Raw genomic sequence first — 26,789 nt, 5'->3', positions numbered from 1 at the left:
GTGAAAAAGTGGCAGTAGTGTCAGTTGTGATGAATGTGAGATGGTAGATGTGGTGGTGGCCATGGCGACAAGGGTGATGGCGGTGGCGGTAATTGTGGTGGTGTCAAAGATGGTCGTGATAGTGGTGAGACGGTGAAGAATGTTGTGGTGGTGGTGGTGGTGGTGGTGGCGGCGGCGGCATACATGATTTTATTAAATCTCTAACTTTGTTTTACAATGTATATTTTATTTTCTATTTTTTTGGAAACTGTTCTTGAAAACAAAGAAAACATATTGTTTTCTAAGTTTATTTTTACCAAAACAATCAGCTGAACGCAATTTTCACCCGTTTTTGTATTTGCAATACATAAAACTGTTTCAAAAAACATTTGCAATACATAAAACTCTCAAAGAAAACATTTGCAGTTGAAAGGAGCTCCAACTGACTAGTTGTCCCTCCTGATGCATCCTCTCCTGTACTAGAGAGAAAATCGAAATTTTCTGCAAGCCAGGATCCAAGTTGGCGCTGGAGCTCACCAGCTGGTGTATGAACAAACAGAGCAGCAAGCGCTTTGTTTTGAATTGCAAAACTTTTTGCTTCCTCATTTATTTCCTTGAGCTTTCCAGCGGTTACCTGCTGCCTTGGAGTCTCCTGCACATTTGAATGCTTAGTGCCACACCATACAAACCATTTGCAACAAAAGAGAAGATTAGCAGAAAAAGGTCAAAACTATTAAATTGGTGTACATATGGGTAGGGAAGAAGCACAAAAAAAAAAAAGCAGGGAATGAGAAAGAGGTTCACGAGAAAAGTGAAAGAAACTTCCACTCTTGTGGCAGAGAAGTATAGCCAGATTTTTTTCTTCTTCATTCTTTTGTCTGCCTTGTGCTTGCGTGTTGGGATTCTCTTCTCTCTCATTTATCCCTTGTTTGTATATATACAGTATACACACACACTACCCTCTTTCCACACGCATACGTGTGTGGCAATTGGCACTTTTTATTTTATTATTTATTTTTCTATTTGAAAAAAAAAATAAAAAATAAAAACAATAAATAATATACTAAAAAAATAATAAACTTACTAACCACTCACAGTCCCACTACGTGGGTGGTTTTTTTTTTTTTTTTTTTTTTTACTTTTTGTGAATTTGTTTTTTCTGTTGAAATCCTAATGGGAGGAGCAAATTTGGGATTATGAAAGCTTCACTCTTTTTGCCTTCTCCCTCTATATATAGATAGAGAGAGAGAGGGAGGGAGAGAGAGGGAGAGAGAGAGAGAGAGGGTGGGGGAGGGGGAGGGAGAGAGAGAGATGGGGGTGGGGGGGGAGGGAGAGAGAGATGGGGGTGGGGGGGGGGGAGGGAGAGAGAGATGGGAGTTACCTGATCAAGTCCGCGTATCTTTGATACAACTGATGAAAACTTGGACTTCTTTTCTGGCTTTAGATTCACTTTGAAGCCTTGGATATGCTCATCAACAGAGCACAGGAGATCTTCCTGGGCTGTTTCCCCGGCTGGAACTCCTACTACGTCCAGTACTAACCTTCTCTGGAAAACTCTCGACCGGAGAAACCTAATAATGGTAAGAAAGAAGAAATGATAAGCACTGACAGCACCAACCCTGGCCTTGAGAAAAGACAAAGAAAAAGTAAAAGGAGCATACAAATAAAAAGATAAGTCTCGATTCTTTAACGTTCATTACCTTGATGGACTGCAGCTCTGGTGATCTAGCAAGCAAGGATCTAATATACAAAATTCTAACACGGGATACAAGCATGGTGTCCATTGCCCTCTGTGGTTCCATTTTACGAATAAAAGAGAAAACAGCATCTCCTATTTCAGCAAGTATTTCATGCTCCCTAGAAGCCCCTGCTTTAATGACTGCAGCCAGAACCTGTAATTTGTAAAGAGACAATTAGCATAACATGTTAAAGTTGCACACAATAAGTATCATAGACCATCAATATGTGCCGATCACAAGAAACATCATTTGTGTTCAAACTTGAAAGAATGAACAAGCTAGGTGAAGCCAAGTATTAGGTTGTTTAAATGTTATGATTGGAGGCATCATGCTGTAATGTTATTATTTTAGTTCAAGAAAGATAAGAACATGGAGATAACATTGAGATAAGAGATGGTTGAGGTGAAGGAGAGATGAGAGATCAGATAATATATAGAATGCTTTACCAGAATCAAAACTAAAAACCAAGTTTAGAATGTCTTAAATTTTCAATTTTAGTTTAATGTTCTCCCTCATTTTTTGGGCATTTCTATCACTTGTCAATTTTTCCTTCCATTATTCCATATCTCTCCCTCTTAGTCCAGTTTTTTTAAATTTTATCAAACAATCCCCTAGTTTTCCCAAAGTTTGTCATGTAGGAGGATTACAAGAATAGTTTGTCAAGTTGAAATATATACAAGTAGTCGCCTGAGAAGCTGATTAAAGGAAAAACAGCAGTTTAATGTTAAATATAAGCATTTGAACTGATTTCTTCGCCCTCAAGCTTGTTAGAATTGTTCTGTGTTTGTTTTTTAAAGTGTTTAGAATGAAAGGTTCAGAATAGAGAGCATGTTGTTTGCGTGACTGCTTTTGTAATGGTCACTTGTACTCTCTCACTCTTAATTCACATTCTCTGAATCGAATCCAAGAGGAACAATGTACTTACTTTTGCTGCCTTCATCATCTTCTTGTCAAAACTAATCCACAATTCATCAAGTCAAACCCTAATTGAAACTACAAAACACTAACATGGCCTCAGAGCTTGGTATGATTTGAATTAGGGGGTGTGACTCGTGAATTCTTCTGGGTATTCCAACGAAGAAACCCAGCTGAATAGAAGCATCAAATGGCTGGATCTGGAGCTGAACTTCAAGCTCCGGTGTTCACTGGAGTGAACTACGACTTCTGCTGTATGAGGATGAAGACGATTTTCAAGTGTCACTAAGCAATGGAAATTTGTAGATCAAGGATCTGAGATTCCAGATGAGCCTGAGAAGGAGAAGATTGTGGTTCAGGATCTCATAGCTCAAGATGCAAAGGCTTTGGGGTTGTTTTGAGTGCAGTTTCAAACGAGATCTTCCCTCAGATTGCAAACCAAGAGACTGCAAAGGCAGCTTGGAATGTTCTGAAGCAAGGGTATAGAGGTGATTTACAAGTCAGAGCTGTGATGGTGATTTATAAGTCAGAGCTGTGAAATAGCAAGGTGTTTGTCAAGATTTTGAGTATGCTTGTATGAGAAATGATGAATCATTACCTGCGTATTTGACTAGATTGTTTGGCTTAATTAATAATGAAGATGTATGGTGAAGAATTGTCTGAGAAGTTGTTGATTAGTCTCACTAGGAACCTATGATAATATAGTGTCTGTGATTGAGAGAACTAAGAAACTTAATGAAATTGATCCCATTGAGGTCATCTAGTAGCAATCTTTGAAGACATGCAGTTACAATACCATGTAACAACTGCAAATGACAGGGAATAGATGTTTCCCTCTCATTATGGAGGATATGAATCCAGTAGCTAGAAAAGCAATTATAGAAGAATGCTTGGGAATGGCATAGAAGACAGAGACATTTGAAGGAATGGTGTATGGGACACCAAAATTGAAATGAGATGATGGAATTTGTCAGGATGTGCTGCAGGAAAGCAACATAAAGAGGCTTTCAGTAAAGGACAAGCATGACGAGCTTCCCAATGAGACCTTGCACATGTTCCAAGGTTGTACAAAATAAGAACTTCAATAGCTCTTGCTGCACAGAAAGGTGGGAAATTAGATCAACTTGATCTAAAATTAGCTTTTCTGAATGTAGTGCTGAATGAGGAAGTATATATTGATCAACCTGAGGGATTCATAGTTCCAGGATCTGAAGACAAATTGTACAAGCTCAGAAAAGCTCTTTATGGTCTGAAACAAGCTCCAAGAGCTTGGTATGAGGAAATTAACTCCTATCTACTTGAGTGTGGTTTTCAGAGAAGTCCAAGTGAAGCTATGGATATGAGAAACCAGACCTTGGATTATTGTACCATTTTCTTGGGTCTCCATTTATGTGATTGATATAGTGTACAAAGGCAGTAGCATTGATTTGATCATTGAGTTCAAAGCTCATGAGAGAAAATATGAGAAACCAGAACTTGGATGATTGTACCGCTTTCTTGGAATGAGAATTATTCAGTCTGAAAATGAGATCTTCATAAACCAAGAAAAGTATGCTTCGACTTTGCTAGAAAAATTTGGTTTGAAGGATTGTAAACCAGTGAGTATTCCTCTTGCTGTGAATGACAAGATGAAGAAAGATGATCAAAGTGAAATGCAGATGAGGCTGTTTACAGAGAAATTGTAGGGAGTTTGCTTTATTTAACAGCAAAAGGACCAAATATTATGTTTGCTGCCAGTCTTTTATCCAGGTTTAAGCACAATCCAACAAAGAAGCACTTTGGAACTGCAAAAATAGTGCTCAGGTATGTGCAAGGAACTCTTGACTTTGGAATTGAGTATGCAAAAGGAAAGTCTTTAATTCTAGTTGATTATTGTGATAGTGACTGGGGTGGTAATGAAATTGATATGCAATACACATCAGGGTATGCAGAAGAAAGAGGAGGGATCGGTGTTCAAGATTGATTTTGAACAGGCTTATTTTCATGTGGAGTGGAGATTTTTGGATGTAGTCTTACAAAGAAAGGGCTTTGGCAATAGATGGAGGAAATGGATGCAGGGTTGTCTAAGTTCCGCAAATTTCTCAATTTTGATCAATGGGAGGCCTAGAGGAAAATTTAAAGCTTCAAGAGGTTTGAGACAAGGTGACCCACTATCACCTCTTCTTTTCACCTTATTAGTTGATGTCTTGAGTAGATTGTTGGAGAAGGCCCAAGAGAATAATCTGATCAAAGGTTTGTGCATTGGGCAAGAAAAGGTGGATAAAATTTGCTGATGACATCATTTTTTTCTTGGCGGGGGCTGAGGAAGTTTGGAACAATTTATTAGAGTTGCTCAATTTATTTTGTAGTGTTTCAGGTTTGAAAATTAACAAAGCAAGGTGTTCTTTGGCTGGAATAAACTCAGATTGTGAGAAAATTAAAAGGAAGGCAGATTCTTGGGGTTGTGAGGTGGGTAGCTGGCCAGTAAAGTATTTGGGTCTTCCTCTTGGGGGAAGGCCAAGAGCACTTACGTTTTGGGATCCAGTTGTAGAAAAGATGGAAAAAAGACTTCAAAGTTGGAAGAAGGCATTCTTATCCAAAGGTGGTAGATTAACTTTGATTCAATCTGTTGGAAGAAGGCATTCTTATCCAAAGGTGGTAGATTAACTTTGATTCAATCTGTTTTGGGAAGTTTGCCAATTTACTACATGTCTTTGTTCAAAATTCCTTGCGGGGGTGATTGGACGGCTGGAAAAACTAATGAAAGGGTTTCTTTGGGAAGGGGTAGAGGAAGGAAAGAAAAACCATTTGGTGAAATGGGAGGTAGTTATTAAAAGTAAGGAGGAAGGGGGTTTAGGTGTGGGGAATTTGAGGAAACGGAATGAAGCGTTACTGGCTAAGTGGTTGTGGAGATTCCCAATGGAATCAAATTCTCTCTGGCACAAGGTGATAAGAAGCAAGTACGGGTTGCAGGATAATGGGTGGGATGCAAATCCTTCGCTGTGTGTTTCATGTCGTAGCCCTCGGAAAGATATTTTGTTTGGTCTTCAATCGTTCCTAGAGTGCTGCAAGTTTGAGGTGGGCAGCGGGGAGAGGGTGAGGTTTTGGGAGGATGGTTGGTTCGAAGGAGGACCATTGAAAGAGCAATATCCTAGATTATTCTTGTTATCAAGAATGCACAACCAGAGCATTTCAAGTTTTATGGATTTTTCTCTTCATTCTTTGAGCTGGAATTTTGACTTCAGAAGAAATTTGAATGAGTTGGAGATAGCAGAGGCGGCTAGGTTATTACAGAAGGTGGAAAATGTTCGTTTGATTCAATCAAGAGCAAATAACTGAAGATGGAAACTAGACTTATCAGGATTGTTCACTTGCAAATCCTATAGCTCTTTCTTGAGCAACAATGGAACAGTGCAACATTTTCCACCCTTCTCTCAGATTTGGAAATCAATAGCTCCTCCGAAGGTCAAAGTTCTTGTGTGGTTAGTGGCTACTGGGAAGGTCAACACTTGTGATCAAGTTCAAAGGCGAAAGCCTTTTATTTGTATTTCTCCCCATTGGTGCAGTTTGTGTAAATCTGAGGAGGAGAGTGTTAATCATATTTTTCTCCATTGTTCTTCCTCAATACAGTTGTGGTGGAAATTGGTTCAGGAAGTTAGAGTTAGTTGGGTCATTCCAAAAGGGTTGTTTCGAGCTTCAAAGCACCAATTTTGAGGTTTTAGGAAAGGGGAGGAAAGCTAAAGCTTTGCGGGGCTGTTTGGTTTTAACAGTTTTTTGGAACATTTGGTTGGAGCGTAACAGAAGAGTTTTTGAGGATTATAATGGAGTGGGGGTAGCAGAACTATTGGCTAGAGTAAGATACTGGGTAGCCCTCTGGGCATCAGTTTCGAATGAGTTCAGGGATTATTCTCTTTCTCATATAGTGTGGGATACGTCAGCAGCCATAAAATGATTTTGGTTGAGGTTATGTTGTAATTAGATCTATTTGAGAGGTCTTAGCTAGCTTTGCTACATGGTGGATTTCTTATCCACTATTTCGTAGTTCTTGTTTTTATTTTATTAATGTGTTATCGTTTCTTCTCAAAAAAAAAAAAAAAAAAAATGGCAGTGACATTTTCTCATGGACTTCTGTTAACCAGAATGGTGTGGCTCTTTCCACAGCTGAAGCTGAGTATGTAAGTGCATCAGAAGCTACTACACAAGTAGTTCGGCTTAGATTTGTTCTGGAGGATTTGGAGAAGTGCAAACAGATGCAACTCCACTTTAATATGAACAATACTTTTTGCGATTGTAAAGACAAGAAATCCAGTTTTCCACCAGAGATCAAAGCATATTACTCACAAATATCACTACATCATAAATGCATTGCAGGAAAACATTATCAACTTGGTTTACCGGAAGTCAGGGGACCAATTGGCAGAAATCTTCACCAAAGCTCTGCCAAATGATCGATTTTATTATCTCAGAGGTTTACTTGGAGTGAAGTCAGCTAAACTTAAAAGCTTAGAAGTGAGTCTTGAAATATAAGCACTTGAGCTGATTTCTTCACCCTCAAGCTTGTCAGAATTGTTAGTATTTGTTTTTAAAGTGTTTAGAATAAATGGTTGAGATTAGACTAGCTCATAGGCTAGATTTCCGCCAGCTGTCATACCAGTTGTGCTCGTTAAATTGTACAAAGCGCACATGAGTGTTAGAGAGCAAGTTGTTCGTGTGAGTGCTTTTGTAACGGCCACTTGTACTCTCTCTCTTATTCTCATTCTTTGAACTGAATCCAAGAGGAGCAATGTACTCCCTTTGCTGCCTTCATCATCTTCTTCAATTTCTTGTCAAATTAATCCAAATTTCATCAAGTCAAGCCCTAATTGAAACTACAAAACACTAACAAAGGTCACTTATTAACAATTATTTAAGAAGCTTTTTGTGTAGTGCTCACCACAACCATAAAAAAATTAAACAAAAAACAAGAACCTTTGTTAGCAAGACTTTCTCCACATCAAGAAAGGTGAAATGTTGAACATCAACGCTTAATACTCACTTTAAAATAAGTAATCAGTGATGACACCGTATTCAATTAAGCATAATATCAAGATATGCCAGTATGGTGTCAAACACAAATGAAAAGATAAATTAAATAACCAAGCATACCAGCATTAAAAGCTTATTTGCTCCATCCGAAATCGCAGCAAGGCTGTCATGCTGCTCAGGATCAAAGTCATTCAAGGCAGACGTAAGATATTCTCCAGCCGGGGTTGTCTTGACTTGCTCCACACTAGATTTCACCAAAGCAACAGTACCCTCAGTCTCATCTGCAGCAAGTGCGATTGATGAAGAAACAATATCCATCGAGTGTCCTCTACTATCATTCCTGTTTTAAATTATTGAAAGCGAAAGTTTGATAAACAAGCTTTTTCTTTTAGGAATTGAGGGATGAAGAAAAATAATATACAAAACACATTAAACATAAAGTTTTGCAAAAGTCTTACCTCACAAGGTCCCGAGACTGAACATTTAGCCACCCTTTGGATAATGGACTTGACAACTGAAAATACACACCCACACATATTAGAAATCTGTTATGATACACTTAACAAACCATAGAAGTAGAATTGCTTAAATACCACAAATGAGATAAGGAAGCAGCTTATTAACTGACAATGCATTGTGATAGGACACCACACTTATCCAAACTCAAACTTTTCATCGAAATTTGCTCTCTTAAACTTTTCCACTCACAAATGGCATCGCAATAAAGAACAATCAATACCATATGACCATATGAAACTGCTACAATAGTCGGGAATGCTAACTGAAAAAAAAACAAAAAAAATAAAAAAATCATCCCAAAATCTTCAAGTGTTTTTATAACAATAAACACCCAGAATTACATCTAACCACCTGCACTCCTTTGGGTTTCCATGAATTACTGAATCAAGGAGAACACTGAATGCACCAATGAGCACCCAAGAATGTAGCAGATACTTAAAATATCATGTAAAACAATCAGACGAACAAATATACAATTATATTGTGAAAGCACACAACCACATCAAAAGTGGGACTAACAGAAATTACCTTTGGTGAGCCAGCCAAAGATGTTTTCTCTGTCAATCTATCAAATAACTTTTCATTTTCTTCATGCAACCTCTGGTGTGAGAGAGAGGGAGAGACAGAGGGAGGGAGGGGAAGACAGAGAGACAGAGAGCATTAACCATATAAAAATGGGCATATCAATTGAGAATGGGAAAATAGATTCAGAAGAGATGATATTTTATGCTGGTATGCATAAACAATGACTTGGTACGAGACTAACTCATTGTGGAAGAACCTCGTCATAACATAACTTTTTGCTCCCAATGAATGTACCTTTGGTTTTTTAAAATGACAAATTAAGTCAACATTATTTGAAAAAGACCAAGATAAAATCATGACATTGGTACTTAACCAGTCTAGTTTATACTAGTTTTTGCAGTCTAATGGTCTTCATCTTAACAGCATTGTTCACATTTCACAATAATGTAGCATGAATACTGTTCATGTGGCACTTGCCACTAGCAGTTTCTTAGTGAGGTCATTTTGGGTCTATAAATATCAAAATTTTCCTTTGATGGAGTGTCATTATAAGTTAAATTCAAAATGTTAAAATCTAATCTATTGTCTATGCATAGGTTTGTGAACTCCTCGTTTGTATGAGAAATGAAAATTGGACTACAGATAGGATAGATAACAGACGTTCATGCATATGTACAAATCATTAAGTTGCAACCATTATTCTAGAAACAGAAAACATGGAATTATGGTAGAATAGCACACCTCAATTAATGCATCACGCTTTTTAAGCTCCTCTTCCAAATTCGTAGTTACTGGAGAATCCATGCCATCTCCCATTGCCTTGGAATTTGATAGAATTGCAGACCCTGGATCCAAGACTAATGGTGACTGATCTTCACTGGAATGGAGGGCTTCACTGAGTTTGGACTCGATGCTTTTAATTTTGGCCTGTATCGAACAGTTAATGTTGGGCAACATCATGTGGTGCAAAATGCAAGGAAAAGTTCCTTGGTTAGGAAGTATAAATGGGAAACCTTCATACTATAACATACGTCCTCCAGACTTCAACCATTTAATAATGCGACATAATGAAACCTCAAAACCTGATCAATTCACTTGACAATGTAAAGGTATGATAGTCACTTTAATGAAGAACCACAGCACAGAATAATTAATTGCTCATATGAAGAGTGCTACGAAATGTCATTATTTCTTCTTCTTTTTTCACGTACTTCGGTACTTGTCACATAAAAAATGAGTCTTGGAAATCTTCAGTCCACACATAACTAAATTTCAAGCCTGCACTATGTGCAGATAGATTTTTTAAACTTAACTTATCGATTCTGTTCTGTTCTGTGACACAATTCATACGCTTGCATGCTAAACAAAGAAGATTACAATGTCTATTCAGCATGGACTCCTTGTTACATCTTTCCTGTTATCACGCTGATATGACATAATAGATGGGTATGCTTATCGCTGTGGCCCTGTGGGCCATTCTTTTGAAAAATCATCTGAAAACATGTAACTCTATTCTTGAGAGCACACTGGCATCAGAAAAGTATGCAGCACGGATTACTCTAAAAATATGAATGTGTACAGTAGTTCCTGAAAATATGGTCTACAGTAAATTCCTGAAATATTTTAACAGAACCAACTCCGCCTGTGTAAGTTTATCTTACGTTGCCGGTCCCAAGCCCAGATAAAGGAGGAGGGGAAGGGGGTCAGGTAGTCAATAGCCGGCACTCCTAGGTTACGTCGAATCCTTATGAAAATGAATCCAGAGCGAAATCGCGCTAAAGCTAGGGCGTCACCCGTAAGTGGCACGCTGTGTGACCCGAGCACAGTGATAAGTGAGCAAGGGTCACTGTATCTCCAACGGCACCCAGATGCAGTGTTAAATGAGCAAGGGGGTCATAAAAACTTCTTTTTGAACGACTCCACTCAAAGTTGTTTGGAAGCATATGCTCCTATCAACTTTACACAGGACACACAGAAAAAGTACTTTGATCCTATTAGACAGGAGAGGGTGAAGAAGCGAGGACAAAAGGGTAGAGTTCAAGAGAGTAGGATGCGTTTAGGAACGTGGAATATAGGAGCCTTAACGGGAAAATCTATGGAAGTAGTGGAAGTTATGGTGAGGAGAATGATAAGTATTATCTACCTACAAAAAACTAAGTGCGCTGGTCTTAAGGCAAAGGATTTAAAAAACTCAGGTTTTAAACTTTGCTATTCGGGCACAAATAGAACAAGAAACGGTGTTGGCATCATCGTGGACAAGACCTTGACACAAGATGTTATAGATATCAAGAGGGTAGGAGATAAAATTATGGCAATCAAGATTGTAATAGGACAAGAACTCATCAATGTGATTAGTGCGTACGCACCTCAAGTAGGGTTGGATACGAGTTTGAAGGAGAAATTTTGGGAAGATCTTGGAGACTTGGTGCAAGGAATTGCTCAGACGGAGAAGGTATTTATAGGAGGAGATTTAAATGGACACGTGGGCAAGGAGACAGGCAACTATGGAGGTTTTCATGGTGGCATGGTGGCCATGGTTTTGGGGAGAGAAACGAGGATGGGGAAGCCATCTTGGATTTTGCAATGGCATATGATCTCTTCTAAGCGAACACCTTCTTTAAGAAGAGAGAAGAATATGTGATCACCTACAAGAATGGGTCGTCAAAAACACAAATAGATTTTCTTCTAAAGAGGAAAGGGGATCGTATAACTTGTAAGGATTGCAAAGTTTTACCGGGAGAGAGCTTGGCTAATCAACATCGCTTGTTGGTGATGGATGTACATATCAAAAGAGAGAGAAAAAACAAGACCTGGAAGTGCCAAGGACTAGATGGTGGAATCTAAAAGGAGAAAAACAAGCCTTTTTCAAAGAGAAAGTAATCACCCAATGCATGTGGGATAGAGAGGGGGAAGCTAGCCAAATGTGAGATTCCATGGCTAGTTGTATTCGAAAAGTAGCAAAAGAGGTATTAGGAGAGTCCAAGCGCTTTGCTCCACACCAAAAGGAATCTTGGTGGTTGAATGAGGAGGTACAAACAAAGGTGAAGGCTAAGAAGGAATGTTGTAAAGTCTTATACAAGGATAGGACCAATGAAAATGGTGAAAGGTATAGAATAGCGAAGCAGGAGACAAAGAAAGCTGTGTGATAAGCTAAGCTAGTAGCTTATGACGATATGTATACGCGATTAGATATCAAAGAAGGAGAGTTGGATATCTATAAACTAGCTAGAGCAAGAGAAAAGAAGACAAGGGACCTAAACGAAGTGAGGTGCATCAAGAATGAGGATGGGAAAGTTCTTGCTACAGAGAACGCGATCAAAGACAGATGAAGAGGTTATTTTCATAATCTTTTCAATGAAAGACATGAAAGGAGTAATTCTTTGGGGGAGTTGAGTAACTCAGAAGAGTGTAGAAACTACTCCTTTTACTGCCAAATCAGAAAGAAAGAAGTGGTTGTAACTTTGAAAATGATGAAGCATAGAAAAAATGTGAGCCCAGATGATATACCGATCGAAGTATGGAAAGTCTTGGGAGAGACAAGTATAATATGGCTCATAGACCTTTTCAATAGGATTTTGAAAACAAAGAAGATGCCAAATGAGTGGCGAAAGAGCACTTTGGTGCCTATCTACAAGAATAAGGGTGACGTACAAAACTGCATGAACTATAGGGGTATTAAGCTAATGAGTCATACAATGAAGCTCTGGGAGAGAGTCATTGAGCATAGATTGAGGCAAGAGACACGGGTTTCGAACAACCAATTCGGGTTCATGTCAGAGCGCTCAACCATGGAGGCAATCTATCTCTTACGAAGATTGATGGAAAGATATAGAGATAGGAAAAAGGATTTACACATGATCTTTATAGATTTGGAAAAAGCGTATGATAGGATCTCAAGAGACATTCTTTGGAAGATTTTATAGAAGAAAGGAGTACGAGTAGCATATATCCAAGCTATAAAGGATATGTATGATGTAGCAAAGACTGTCGTAAAAACTCATGAAGGACAAACCGAAAACTTCCCCATAATTGTAGGGTTACATCAAGGCTCATCCTTAAGTCCTTACCTTTTTGCATTGGTAATGGATGAGTTAACGGGACATATTCAAGATGATATTCCTTGGTGTATGCTTTTCGCAGATGATATAGTGGTGATAGATGAAACTCAAGAAGGGATAAATGCGAAGCTTAACCCTTGGAGAGAAGTGTTGGAATCTAAAGGTCTTCGCCTAAGCCGATCAAAGACAAAATATATGGAGTGCAAGTTCAGTGCAAATGGAGGCCTAAATGAGTTGGGTGACGATTGGAGATCAGGAAGTACCAAAGAGTGACCGCTTTCGCTACCTAGGATCTATCTTGCAAAAGAACGGAGAATTAGATGGAGACCTTATCCATAGAATACAAGCTGGATAGATGAAGTGAAAGAGTGCATACAAGCTGGATGGATGAAGTGAAAGAGTGCATCCCGCATGTTGTGTGACTGTCGTATGCCACTGAAGCTCAAGGGAAAATTTTATAGGATGGCAATAAGGCTGGCGATGCTGTATGGCACAGAATGTTGGGCGATGAAGCATCAACACGTACATAAAATGGGTGTAGCGGAGATGAGGATGCTTTGTTGGATGTGTGGGCACACAAGAAAGGATAAGATTAGGAATGAGGATATCCGAGGTGAAGTAGGAGTAGCTGAAATTGAGGGAAAGATGAGAGAAAATTGGTTACGGTGGTTTGGACATGTGCAAAGAAGGCCTACTAACACTCCGGATAGAAGATGCGACTACAGGACAAAGGTCTAGGGCCGAAGGGGTAGAGGAAGACCTAGGAAAACTTTGGAAGAGACTCTAAGAAAAGATTTAGAGTACGTGGATCTAACAAAGGACATGACACAAAACCGAGCGCAATAGCGTTCTAGAATTCATATAGCCGACCCCACTTAGTGGGAAAAGGCTTTGTTGTTGTTGTTGTATTTTAACAGAACCATTGAACCCTAAAACATATAAATGAGAAGATTAATCAGACACATGACCAACCTGCAAGGCCTGGATTGTAGAATCTCGTTGTTCTATCTGCACTTTCTGATCTTGTTCTAATTGTAACAGTTGAGCTACTTGATTTCTAAGCTGTGCATTTTGCTCCTTTTCTATCTTTTGCTTATCTGCAAGCATTATATTCTCTGACTGCATCAAATGGGAATATTAAACCAGTTTAGAACCATGCTTACCAGACAAAACCACATTATCATTGTTGACAAGGAAAATTTATGAAAGAAAAGACAGAAAACCACTAAATTAGACTACTAGCAACTCTGGAGAATTCATTAATTGTAGTATAAATAGAAGCCGTATATCCAACAGCTTCAGCAAGGTAGACACTTTAAATTGTCTTACATTTCGAACATATTCAAAGTACACAGGAAGAAATTTTACCGACTTCCAATAACATGCAAGTAAACATGAACGCTGTATCAAACTCAGGAAGTTATAAAACCTTTAAATCTAACTGTAACATATAAGAAACTTTCCATGCCTTCTGCACTTCATTGAAGAGCAAGACACACTGATCATTTGCATCCTTGAGTATATTTTTAAGTCCCAAAATCTCTTGTTTCAGGTCTTGACTTTCTTTTTCCTTTTCATACAACTCCTTACGTGCATCATTTGCCTACAAGAATCATCACAATTAAAATTCAGCAGAAAATAGTTCATAATCTTGCTCATCACAATGCCTTAACCGGCACAAACTCGCAAGTAGATTTCCTTTAAGTGCCGAAGTGATTGTTAACTCAGCAAGTTTCTATTAGAGGCTCCGTGCTTCAATTATTAGAAAGATTTTTTTGTTATTGTTTTACTATTAGTATTTCTATTCTATTTCCTTGCTTTGCTGTGTAATCATGACAAAGAAAGAAAAAGAAAAAGAAAACTCATAAACTGAGAGAGAGAGAGAGAGAGAGAGAACTTACGATATCTCTCCATTTCTTTATCGTATCTCGATTCCCAAGGCTTAGAACAGCATTTCGAGCTCTAGAAGAGAAATTGAGAGATGATAATGTCTTCGACAAATTCAAGGAATTTGGAACGACATTAACAATCATCAGAGTTTTTGAACTTCCACCTATAGAATTTTTTGTTTGTTTGTTTCAGTAAGCAATCAAAGCCATATTTTCAACAAGACCAATGAAAGAAAGTCAATAAAAATCAACTGTACATGTTACGAAATGGTAATTCAATCATACAGGAGAAAATGCGGTAATGGATACAACTCAATCACAAGTACCCATGACCATGAGGCAGTTATAACAAATTGTTCATTATTACTTTTCCTTTCATCTTAGAATTGCATGTCCAAAATCAGGACTAACATAAACAATGAAAAGGATTGAATACCTAGTGAGTCTGCAAGTACTTTGGTAAGCATTGAAATTTCATAAGGTATACAAGACATCTCCCAACCTACATGCACAGCGTCAAAAGGCAGAATTATTTAAGTACAGGACGGCACGAGTAAACATAGATGGCACAAGATAACAGATTGGCATAAGCAGGACAACAGGAAGTTGATATATTGTTACGATTGACATAAAGTATGACCACATATGTATTCGTATCCCGAATTTGTATAAATGAAACACAGGTGATCACATGCTAAGAATGATGCACAATTGCACAATGAAAATTATATACTGCTCATAAGTACAAAACCAATGTGAACCATCCTTTAAATTATAGGCAACCTGAAAGAAGCCGAAACTTATTAAGTTAAAAAATAAAAAAAAATAAAAAAATAAAAACAGATAAGCCATCGTTACATACGCTGAAAGTGATTTCATAACATGCAGCAAGTCCGTCACACACTCACTACTCTCATCTTCGACAATTAATCCTTCACTTCCAGCCAAGTCAACTAGAGAGAGCTTGCTGTATGTATTTTCTCCAGTGATCAAATTGTTATAATATATATGTATCCTGATGATCCTGGCAATAGTGAAACAAGAATCTACTTTAAGATAAATTAAGTGCTGAGCAGTTGTGACACATACACAAGCATACATGCAAAAGCAATTGACAACGTATACTGAACTTCTTTATCTAGCTTCGCAACTTATTTCAAAATGGTCTACTTATTTTTGTTATTCCTTTCAACTTTTATGACCCCTAAAAATGGGCAGTTCAGTGGCTTTTGTGAAGTTTTGAGTACATGCATAACTTCTATCTCATAGACTACAATCAGTCAGTAAAAGGAAACTACCTAGTCAGGGTTAGACAACTTGATTTTAGCTTCTAGCCATGTCAACAATTAATTTATATAACTTTGTTCAAAGGATGAAATATTTTTACATAATAAAACCTGTACAGCAAAGTGGTGGGAAGTAATTCACCAAGAGCAGAAGAGAAAAGAACAAAAATCTAGGGTAAATTACATAAAACTACCTCAACTATTGGGTAATTAATAGTTTCATACCTCGTCTTTAAAATGTTTCAATGTCATACCTTATCTTTGAATTTGTTGCAATGTCATACGTACCTTCCGTCAGTTGTCTCTCAATTCCTCTATTAAATGCTGACGTGACTTGAGACGGGGCCCACTTTCTATTAAAAATTATTAAAATTATAATTTATCCTTAAAAAAATTAAAAAAAAAAACAGATCCCGTCTTCCCCGACCCCCCCTTCCCTGCAACCCCTTTCTTCCCCCTCTCGTCGTCCCCAAACCCACCGCGCACCCATCCTCCACCTCCTCTGCACCCACCGTGCACCCATCCTCCACCTCCACCTCCTCCTCCGCATCAACACTCTCACCAAATACACAGAGTGTTGATTTCTTCAACAAAGGAGGCCCTGCAAATTTATAAACCATAATTTCTGATTTTTAAGCTGCAAAAACCTGGTTCCACTTTGACATTTTTGATCTCTCTCTCTCTCTCTCTCTCTCTCTCTCTCTCTCTCTCTCTCTCTCTCTCTCGTCTGTGACGAGACCTAGGCGCGGTTACATGGCGCTGGAGTTTCAGGATGGGTGCGGAGGAGGAGGTGGAGGATGGGTGCAAGGGTGGGTGTGAGGGTGGGTGCGGAGGAGGAGGTGGAGGATGGGTGCGTGGTGGGTTTGGGGAAGACAGGAGGGTGAAGAAAGGGGTGGGTTTGGGGAAGACGGGATCTGGGTTGCAGGGAAAGGGGGTTGGGGAAGACAGGATCTGGTTTTTTTTATTTTTTTTTTTTTAAGGTTAAATTATAATTTTAATAATTTTTTAATAGAAAGTGGGCCCCGCCTCAAGCCACGTCAACATTTAACAAAGGAATTGACAAACAACTGACGGAAGGTATGACATTGCAACAAATTCGAAGATAAGGTATGATATTGAAACTTTTTAAAGACGAGGTATGAAACTATTAATGACCCAATAGTTGAGGTAGTTTTATGTAATTTACCCTAAAATGAACAATCTACATATAGCCATCACTAGACAACCCCATATCAATTTATCACTTTTTCCACCCCGAAAACCTTTAACCTAATTTGAATTAACTATATAGCCATTAAAAGAATTTAAGTAGATTTGAAGTAACCCAAAAAGTTATGTAGCCATTACATGTATTTTATGACATGAAATTGAACAAACAAGTTCAAGTTGTTATTAAATCAAGATTGTCCTTTCAATCATAAGAAACAAAAATCACTTTGATGAATTGAGTGATCGCTAAAAAGTGATTAGATCAAACTGTTAAGCAAAAATTCAGGAATTCTCATACAACAACAACAACAAAGCCTTTTCCCACTAAGTGGGGTCGGCTATATGAATCCTAGAACGCCATTGCGCTCGGTTTTGTGTCATGTCCTCCGTTAGATCCAAGTACTCAAGTCTTTTCTTAGGGTCTTTTCCAAAGTTTTCCTAGGTCTTCCTCTACCCCTTCGGCCCTGCACTTCTGTCCCGTAGTCACATTTTCGAACCGGAGCGTCAGTAAGCCTTCTTTGCACATGTCCAAACCACCGGAACCGATTTTCTCTCATATTTCCTTCAATTTTGGCTACTCCTACTTTACCTCGGATAGCCTCATTCCCAATCTTATCCTTTCTCGTGTGCCCATACATCCCACGAAGCATCCTCATCTCCGCTACACCCATTTTGTGTACGTGTTGATGCTTCACCGCCCAACATTCTGTGCCATACAACATCGCTGGCCTTATTGCCGTCCTATAAAATTTTCCCTTGAGCTTCAGTGGCCTACGACGGTCACACAACACGCCGGATACACTCTTACACTTCATCCATCCAGCTTGTATTCTATGGTTGAGATCTCCATCTAATTCTCCGTTCTCTTGCAAGATAGATCCTAGGTAGCGAAAACGGTCACTTTTTGTGATCTTCGCTAGATTGCTCCAGTCATTAGTGTGGATAAGTATATAAATGGATAGAGATAGGAAAGCAAACACAAGATGTACGTGGTTCACCCAGATTGGCTACGTCCACGGAATAGAGGAGTTCTCATTAATTGTGAAGGGTTTACACAAGTACATAGGTTCAAGCTCTCCTTTAGGGAGTACAAGTGAATGATTTAGTACAAATGACATTAGGAAATATTGTGGGAGAATGATCTCGTAACCACGAAACTTCTAAGTACCGGAGTGTGGTATCGTCTTGACTTTCCTTATCTGTCTCATAGGTAGATGTGGAATCTTCTCTGGAAGTACTCTTCCTCCATCCAGGGGTGGTATCTGTAACTGGTGGAGATGCACAAGGTAATGTATCAATGTCACTTGAAGCTTACTTGTAGTTTCAGGCTTGGTCAAGCGCGATACAAACCATGTAGTAGGAGTCCCCCAAGTCGCCGAGCTAGGGGATCTGCTGAAAGAGGTAACAGACAAGGTAAGCAATCAGAGCTCCGGCTGATTGTTCACATTCTCCTTATCTTGCAGGCAGCATGAAGGATAAAGAGAAGAAAAATGAGAAGAGATGATATGGGATACTTTTGCTTTTGAAGAAGTAACTTTCCACAGGCTTATTCTTGAACTGGGCTGGAGGGTTTTCTGGTTTCCTCCAGAGTATAAGGCCGACTGAAGAATTTGAGGGTCAAAACAAGTCAATCAAATCTAGAGTACGTTCGACCCTGCTGATATGGGATACTTTTGCTTTTGACAGAGTAGTGGATGTATCGGCACGTGTGCTGTTACGCTTGTCTCCACATGCTTCCTTGTATCCTTCTCACTTGCCCTATCTGTTCCTCAAGCAGATGCGGTATCTTCCCTGGAAGCATAAGATGTTGAAGATGAGTACTCGAGAGCAATGCCAGGTAAGTAATCAGGTAAGGGGTTCCAGGCAGTCAGTTCCTGGCTGGAAGCTTGATTCCAAGTGCTAACTGATTGCTCTCTTTCTCCTTGTCTTGCAGGTAAGAACAAGGCCAAAGGAAAAGACAGGGAAAAAACATGATATGGGATACTCTTGCTTTTAACCCTGATGATATGAGATATTCTTGCTCTAGTATAGCTTGTTTACAGAGGTATTATCGGGGGGAAAGAAAGCTGAATATTTCGAAAGGCTTCGTTGGGAGTGCCCTCTCAGATAAGAGGAAGGGTTGAGCATTTTTGCAGGTCTGCCTGTCCGTTGGGGATGGAGGTCGACATATATAGGAGTCTCCCTAACATCAAGTAATAATGCTATTCCTTTACCCTGCTTGGTCATAGCACGGTAGTGGGAGCTGCCAGCTTCACAAGTTTTAACTCTGTCAGAGCACTTTGAAAAAGTGGTATGTGGTATCTGGAAAGCTGATGTTGCGTGTGAAGATTACAGACAAGCTTTATCCAAGGAGATCCGGCTCTTGAAGTTGGGAAAGTGGTGCCTCTTCGGTTTTCGAACAAGCAATCCTGTCGGGGATCTGGCTCTCGAGATTCGGGGAACGATGCCTCTTCGATTTTTGAGAAAGCAATCCTGCTGGGGGTCTGGCTCTCGAGATTCGGAGAGCGGTGTCTTCGATTTTTGAGAAAGTAATCATGTTGGGAGTCTGGCTCTCGAGATTCGGAGGGCGGTGCCTCTTCGATTTTGGAGCAAGCAATCTTGTTGGGAGTGTTTTCTCGAATATGAGTAAAGGTTGGGCATGTTTGCTAGTCTACCTTGCCACGAAGCACAGAGGTTGACACACAGGGATTTTCCAATTATCCAGCAGTGGTACTGTTCCTTTACCCTCTCTTCGATTTTTGAGAAAGTAATCATGTTAGGAGTCTGGCTCTCGAGATTCGGAGGGCGGTGCCTCTTCGATTTTGGAGCAAGCAATCTTGTTGGGGGTGTTTTCTCGAATGTGAGTAAAGGTTGAGCATGTTTGCTAGTCTACCTTGCCACGAAGCACAGAGGTTGACACACAGGGACTTTCAAATTATCCAGCAGTGGTACTGTTCCTTTACCCTCTCTTCGATTTTTGAGAAAGTAATCATGTTGGGAGTCTAGCTCTCGAGATTCGAAGGGCGATGCCTCTTCGATTTTGGGGCAAGCAATCTTGTTGGGAGTGTTTTCTCGAATGTGAGTGAAGGTTGGGCATGTTTGCTAGTCTACCTTGCCACGAAGCACAGAGGTTGACACACCGGGACTTTCCAATTATCCAGCAGTGGTACTGTTCCTTTACCCTTGTGGGTAATAATATGGTAGCTAGGCCTTCAAAATTTATGTGTCTAAACTTTGTTAGTGTTGTTTCTTTGCTATTCTTTTACCCTTCTTGGTCAGAGCGATGTAGTGAGAGTTGCAAGCTTCACGTGTCTCAACGTTGTCAGAGAACTTTGGCAAAGTTATATGTGGTACCCATGAGCTACTGTTGCGTGTGGGAAGTGGGTGATTGAACAGTACGATTCATGTGCTTTCTACTTCGCCAGAAATCTTCGACAGAATGCCCATAATTTCCGCAAAGCTGAGTGTGCGTGTGACAGGTGCTGACAAGGCTGGAAAAGTAGTCTCAACTTTGTCAGAGAACTTTGGCAAAGTTATATGTGGTACCCATGAGCTACTGTTGCGTGTGGGAAGTGGGTGATTGAACAGTACGATTCATGTGCTTTCTACTTCGCCAGAAATCTTCGACAGAATGCCCATAATTTCCGCAAAGCTGAGTGTGCGTGTGACAGGTGCTGACAAGGCTGGAAAAGTAGGTGTCTCTTCGATTTCTGAGATCGGCCCTCGTGGTCTCTGAGCAGCCCAGCTTTTGAGAAAGCAAACCTCTTCGATTTCTGAGATCGGCCCTTGTGGTCTCTGAGCAGCCCAGCTTTTGAGAAAGCAAACTTCTTCGATTTCTGAGATCGGCCTTCGTGGTCTTTGAGCAGCCCAGCTTTTGAGAAAGCAAACGTCTCTTCGATTTCTGAGATCGACCCTCGTGGTCTCTGAGCAGCCCAACTTTTGAGAAAGCAAACGCCTCTTCGATTTCTGAAGCTTCGTCGAGTACAGATTTTTATAGAGGCTGACATTAAGTTCCAAAGCACACTTGAATATCCACCAGTAGAAGCTCCATTCTTGCACTTCTAAGATCTTGATTTGTCCGACCTCTTCTCTCTTCTACACCTTTGAAAATGTCTGGCCCCTCCGACCGTCGTTTTGACTTGAACCTTGTTGAAGAGGCAGCCCCGCCTTCTCCAGACAACATATGGCGCCCATCTTTCGTCTCCCCTACTGGTCCTCTTACCGTTGGGGATTCCGTGATGAAGAATGATATGACCGCTGCGGTAGTGGCCAGGAACCTTCTCACTCCCAAAGATAACAAACTACTTTCCAAACGGTCTGATGAGTTGGCTGTTAAGGATTCTCTGGCTCTTAGTGTTCAGTGTGCAGGTTCTGTGTCTAATATGGCCCAACGCCTATTTGCTCGAACCCGCCAAGTTGAATCATTGGCGGCGGAAGTGATGAGTCTCAAACAGGAGATTAGAGGGCTCAAGCATGAGAATAAACAGTTGCACCGGCTCGCACATGACTATGCTACAAACATGAAGAGGAAGCTTGATCAGATGAAGGAATCTGATGGTCAGGTTTTACTTGATCATCAGAGATTTGTGGGTTTGTTCCAAAGGCATTTATTGCCTTCGTCTTCTGGGGCTGTACCGCGTAATGAAGCTCCAAATGATCAACCTCTGATGCCTCCTCCTTCTAGGGTTCTGTCCAGTACTGAGGCTCCGAATGATCCCCCTCCGGTGCCTTCTCTTTCTGGGGCTCTACCGACTGCCGAGACTTCTCCTAAGCAACCTTTGTGAAGGCTCCCTCTTGTTTGTTTATTTTGACTCAAGTATATGTACATATTTGTAATTTATCGGGGATATCAATAAATAAGCTTTCCTTCATTTCAACGTATTGTGTTAAATCACCAAAGCCTTCTTCGCTAAGTTCTTTGAATTTTCTTTTGTTGAAGCTTGTATGTTGGAGCTTTGTGAGTGGAGCATGTAGGTTGAGGTAGTGTTCCCTTAATTTCCCGAGTGAGGACAACTTCTTGGTTGGAGACTTGGAAAATCCAAAAAAAAAAAATCATTTACAGTTTTAGCATGGTGTTCTTATTCAGTAATGTGAAGGGACTCCTTTTAAGAGAAAGGTACAGCTTACTTTTTAACTACCAAAAGTATGACCTTACAGTAAATACTAGCAATATAAAAAATGTATGGAAGTTTGAGACTTTGAGGTAAAATTTTGGAACATACAAATGAGAATCATTGAACTTTGATGGCTTATTTCCTCGGCTCTGAAATGCAGCTTTTAATACTTTAGAGAAGTCCAGTGGGTTATCAACTTTTTCCTGCACAAGTTCTACAAAGGATTCTGGTGATCCCATGCGAATCTTTGGTAGAGCATCTCCTGATTCTGAAAGTAAATCCCTTATCTAAAAGAAAATGGAAGGAATCCACATCAAACCAACATAAGGTTTCCATCTCAAAAGCCATTCAAACAAAACAAGAACCAGAAAGCATAAAATACTTACAGTAACAATATTACCTGTTCGTTGTAGAGCTCAAAAACTGTAACAGAGAATTTAAATCTTGAAGTAGAAGTGGAATCAGAGTTGGATAAATCAAATAGTTCCTCGAAAGATCGAGCAAATAAACCGCGATCATGGCTAGATCCTTCCTGAGAGAAAGTTAACGAAGTACAAATATCATAAAACTGGTGCACAGACTGAAACAATGATCATAAATTTTAAATGAAAAAAATGAAAGGCATGAAACACCCAGAGTGAAAGGCACATCCCTCATTGCACCTATTTAAATTCTTGCTTTAGTACTTTAAATTTAATTTTTATTATGGGGTAACCATTTGAAAGAATTCTCCAACTCACCATCCTAAAAGGTTCAATTCTAATAGTGTAAAAATCACTTCAAATCTCTTTTCAAAAGTCTAATACATCAACTTACAATTTTTATTCTTTTCAATGTACAAATTTGTAATGGGACAGAGTTAAAAGGCATTGACCATTTGGCCAGAGAAAACAGCAGTCCACCATGCAAGTATAAACCTATACGCATCAGAAATGCATATAGATATAGACACAGACAAACAAACATGGAGAGAGAAAAAGAGGAAAAGAGACCAACCATAGTGTGTGTCTTTCCAGAGTTGGTTTGTCCATATGCAAATATGGAAACGTTATATCCACCCAATGCTGATTGCACCAATGGTTGAACATCATGGAAAAGTTCAGCTGACAGACAAAAAATGTCAAAAATAGTTTAGCAGCAGACATACTTTAAGCGTATTTTTTTCTTTTCAGAAATTAAAGTTATATGATTAATATTCACGTGGTAGAACCACAGATATGGCGAAAACAATGAAAGACGAACAGTTAGTCTCACCCTGTCCAACATGAGGTCCATAAACTCTGTCAAGTTCAAAATCCTTCTTGGGGTTGGACAGGGCATCATCACCAGTATTGACACGGATATTGTACTCATCAGGTTATTCGGCAATTGAGGAACCTTCATCCTCAAATAACGGTCTTGTACGACAAAATACCTTTATGTTTCCTGGAATTAAAAGGCTAGTTAGAAAATACTGCCATACTAAACTTTTGTAAGATCACCCAAACACCTCAACAACCTTGAAAAGTAAAATATAAATGCTTTTGAGAGAGTTACAAAAGGAGAACACTCACAGAAGATGAGTACCTTTGGCTGTCAATAAGTCATTGAACAACCTTCTCTTCTCATTGATCAGCGGAGAAATTCTAGCCTCGGTTTCAAGGGCAAACTGGTCTGACATATTATCAAAGAAAAACTTTCAAATCTATCGAGATGACCCAAGAACAGTAAATAAACCTTACAAAGAAGGATCAAGTGAAGGAATATCAAATTCGTGATTAATCTCAAAGGGAAATGTATAACACAAGAAATTACATTCATATAGTTTTCATTTGGTTGCATGTAATATCAAACCCTGTACCCATGCCAAAATACTACTCATCCTGAACTTAGAAAATAGTCCTCCCACAACACGCTCTTGGGCCACTCCAAAAAAATCCATTAAACATTCAAAGCAGACCGCACAGTCAAACAACATAACCAAATCCCTTACCTAGTTTTCGGCTTTTATTCGCAAGAACACCAAGATAACGTGTAGCTCGTTCAAGTTTCGCATTCGAGTACTCGTGAAGCTCACTTGCTTCTTGTCTCAACTCCAAGTAATCTTCTCTAGCAAGCTGTCCCATAAAAATTTAAAAACAAAAAATCTTTACATAAATACAGAAGCAGAAATTCAAAAGCACCCATGAAGATATCGAACAACTTAAAAGTCTCTCACATTGTCCCCAAAGCTTCAATTTTCAAAACGCATTGGCGCTAAACACACTCTTAAAACACACTAACCACTGAGATTACCACAGTAATTCAGCTCAAAACTCAGTAACTCAAACTCTCAAATTCTGAGCCCCTAAATTACAAAACCCATTACCTTAACTTTATCCTTGAGCTTCTGGAGCTTGGAAGCCACAGCCTGGTTGTTGGAGTTGGAGTTGGCGAGCTCAGACTGAGCCAAAGCCGACGCAGCCGAGATCGAGTACCGCCGAACTAACGGCGCACCGGGCTTGTAATTGTCGTGGTGGTGGTCGAAGCTGGACGCCGCAACCGCAGCCGACGTCGACGAAGAAGGCAACTTACTTGGCTCGAAGCCACTGACCTCCCAGTTCCACCTGTTGTTGTTGTTCCTCTGCTCCGCCATTGCCGTCGTTGTCCCCCGCAGAAAAACCTTACCCCAAATTTGGAAACTCAAATTTTAAAACCCAAAAGAAGCAAAAATTGCTTGCCTCTCTAGTTATGGCTTTGGGCTCTGCCTCTGTGGACCTAGAAAATAGAGATCATCTAATTTCTGCCATTTTTTGGTATTTCTTTTTTTATTTTCTTAGAATCGGGGATGCTTATTTTCTTTTTGATTTTCTTTGGCATACTCATTCTGAATTGTTTATATTTTAATTTAGGGTAATTTTGTATAAAATCAATACAAACTTACCATATTGCCAATAGATCAATAATATTTATATTAATTATAAATATGTCAATCATATATTGGGACACTTAAATGAATTTAAAGTAAACAAAAATTATAGAATCTGCCAGAGTAAATTGTAGAAATGGTCCCTCAACTTTAATCAAATTGGAGCAATGGTCCCTCAACTAAAAATCCATTACCTTTGGTCCCTCAACTTATCAAAACGTGCAGCTATGGTCCCTCAACTAAAAATTCATTACCATTGGTCCCTGAACTTTAATTCAAGTGGAGAAATGATCCTTTAACTTTAACCCAATTGTAGCAATGGTCCTTCCAATATAACTCGTTTTAACAAATTTTTTGACATAGTTGACGAAAAGAACCATAATTATACACTTTGATGAGTTAAGGGACCCTAATTATATAAATAGTTATTCCAACATAGCTTATTTTGACAAAATTTTGACAAAATTGATGAAATGGACTATAGCTACATATTTTGATAAGTTGAGGGACCAATGGTAATGGATTTTTAGTTGAGGGACCATTGCTCCAATTTGATTAAAGTTGAGGGACCATTTGTACAATTTACTCAATCTGCCACTACAGTTAGCACCCACTTCAACTAACACCCCTTTTCTCATATTTTTTGTATTTTGGAATAGGTCAATACGGATCAAACACTGCTTTGCAGTGTCTGATCCTGTTTTTTACACTTGGATTCAGATGTTGCATTTCAGGGTCCGTTTCCTAGTTCCCTTTTTTCATCACTCACATGCCTTCTTGCTTCATTCTTCACGCAACTCTTTATTTTTATGTTTGGATTCAATCACTGCAATGTAGTGTTTGTTTCTCTGTTCTGTTTTTTCTTTTCTTATATTTTGATATAGAAACTATAATGCAGTGTTTGTTTCCTGATTCTGTTCTTTTTTTTGCTTTTCTTTTTGTACATTTTGATTTAGACATTGCATTGCAATGTCTGTTTCCTAGTTCTGTTTTTACATTTCTATTCAGATGCTGCATTGCAATGTTCGTTTCCTGGTTCTCTGCTTCTTCCTATCAACATTTCCACATTTCATAAAGTCTCTCTCAAACCATAAAATTACTTCTTAAACAAAAAAAAAATTACAAATTTCATATCATAGAACAGAAGGAGATAGAACCTATCAAATTAATCAAAACGCAAAAAGATTTCAAACCCAAAGAAAGAAAACATCAAAACCCATAAGATTCAACCCCAAATCCATCCCTTGTAGAACCTCGTCACCGCTTTACTAGTTTTGAGCTCAACAAGAAGGCCTTGCCGGTGAAAGATGGCGGCAACGAGGTGTATGTATTGAAATCAGAGCTTTTTGGGTCTGATTTCGAGTCTTATTTCTCCTACACGTGGTGGCGATTGTGTGGCATTGTCGAAGATTCCCATTAAGAACAATTTGTTGGATTGGGAGTGGGAGAAGGCTGAGAGAGATCAATGTGGTGTCTTGGTGGGGGAAGACGGAGTGCACATGGACGGCTTGACTGTATATTTCGCAATCTGGTTAGCGGTCGGTTGTGGGGTGGAGGAGAAAGGTCGGGTAGCATGTAATTACAATTTTTTATTTATTTTTAAATGGGAAAGAAGGTTGATAATGCCTTAAAGCCCATGTAACATTTATCATTGACCAATACTTAATTAATAAAAGGCTAAATTAC

General features: G+C 39.3%; 1 protein-coding gene and 1 pseudogene across 2 annotated transcripts in view; one reads left to right on the top strand and one right to left on the bottom strand.

The window, feature by feature from the left end:
* The window catches only part of LOC126603056 (uncharacterized), a 40,181-nt gene extending 18,202 nt beyond the window's left edge, over positions 1-21,979 (top strand). For both annotated transcript variants that reach the window (XM_050269818.1, XM_050269817.1), the window contains one exon: positions 21,471-21,979. In XM_050269818.1, the coding sequence (XP_050125775.1) occupies positions 21,471-21,886 (416 nt within the window). In that variant the 3' untranslated portion in view covers positions 21,887-21,979. The remainder of the gene's footprint in view (positions 1-21,470) is intronic.
* Positions 206-25,015, bottom strand: LOC126603052 (kinesin-like protein KIN-14A; annotated as a pseudogene).
* Between the last annotated feature and the right edge of the window lie 1,774 nt (positions 25,016-26,789).

This window comes from Malus sylvestris, chromosome 15, assembly GCF_916048215.2.
Source record: "Malus sylvestris chromosome 15, drMalSylv7.2, whole genome shotgun sequence".
NCBI classification, from domain to species: domain Eukaryota; kingdom Viridiplantae; phylum Streptophyta; class Magnoliopsida; order Rosales; family Rosaceae; genus Malus; species Malus sylvestris.
Note: the sequence above shows the minus strand (reverse complement) of the source record. Positions and strands in the feature narration are given on the sequence as shown.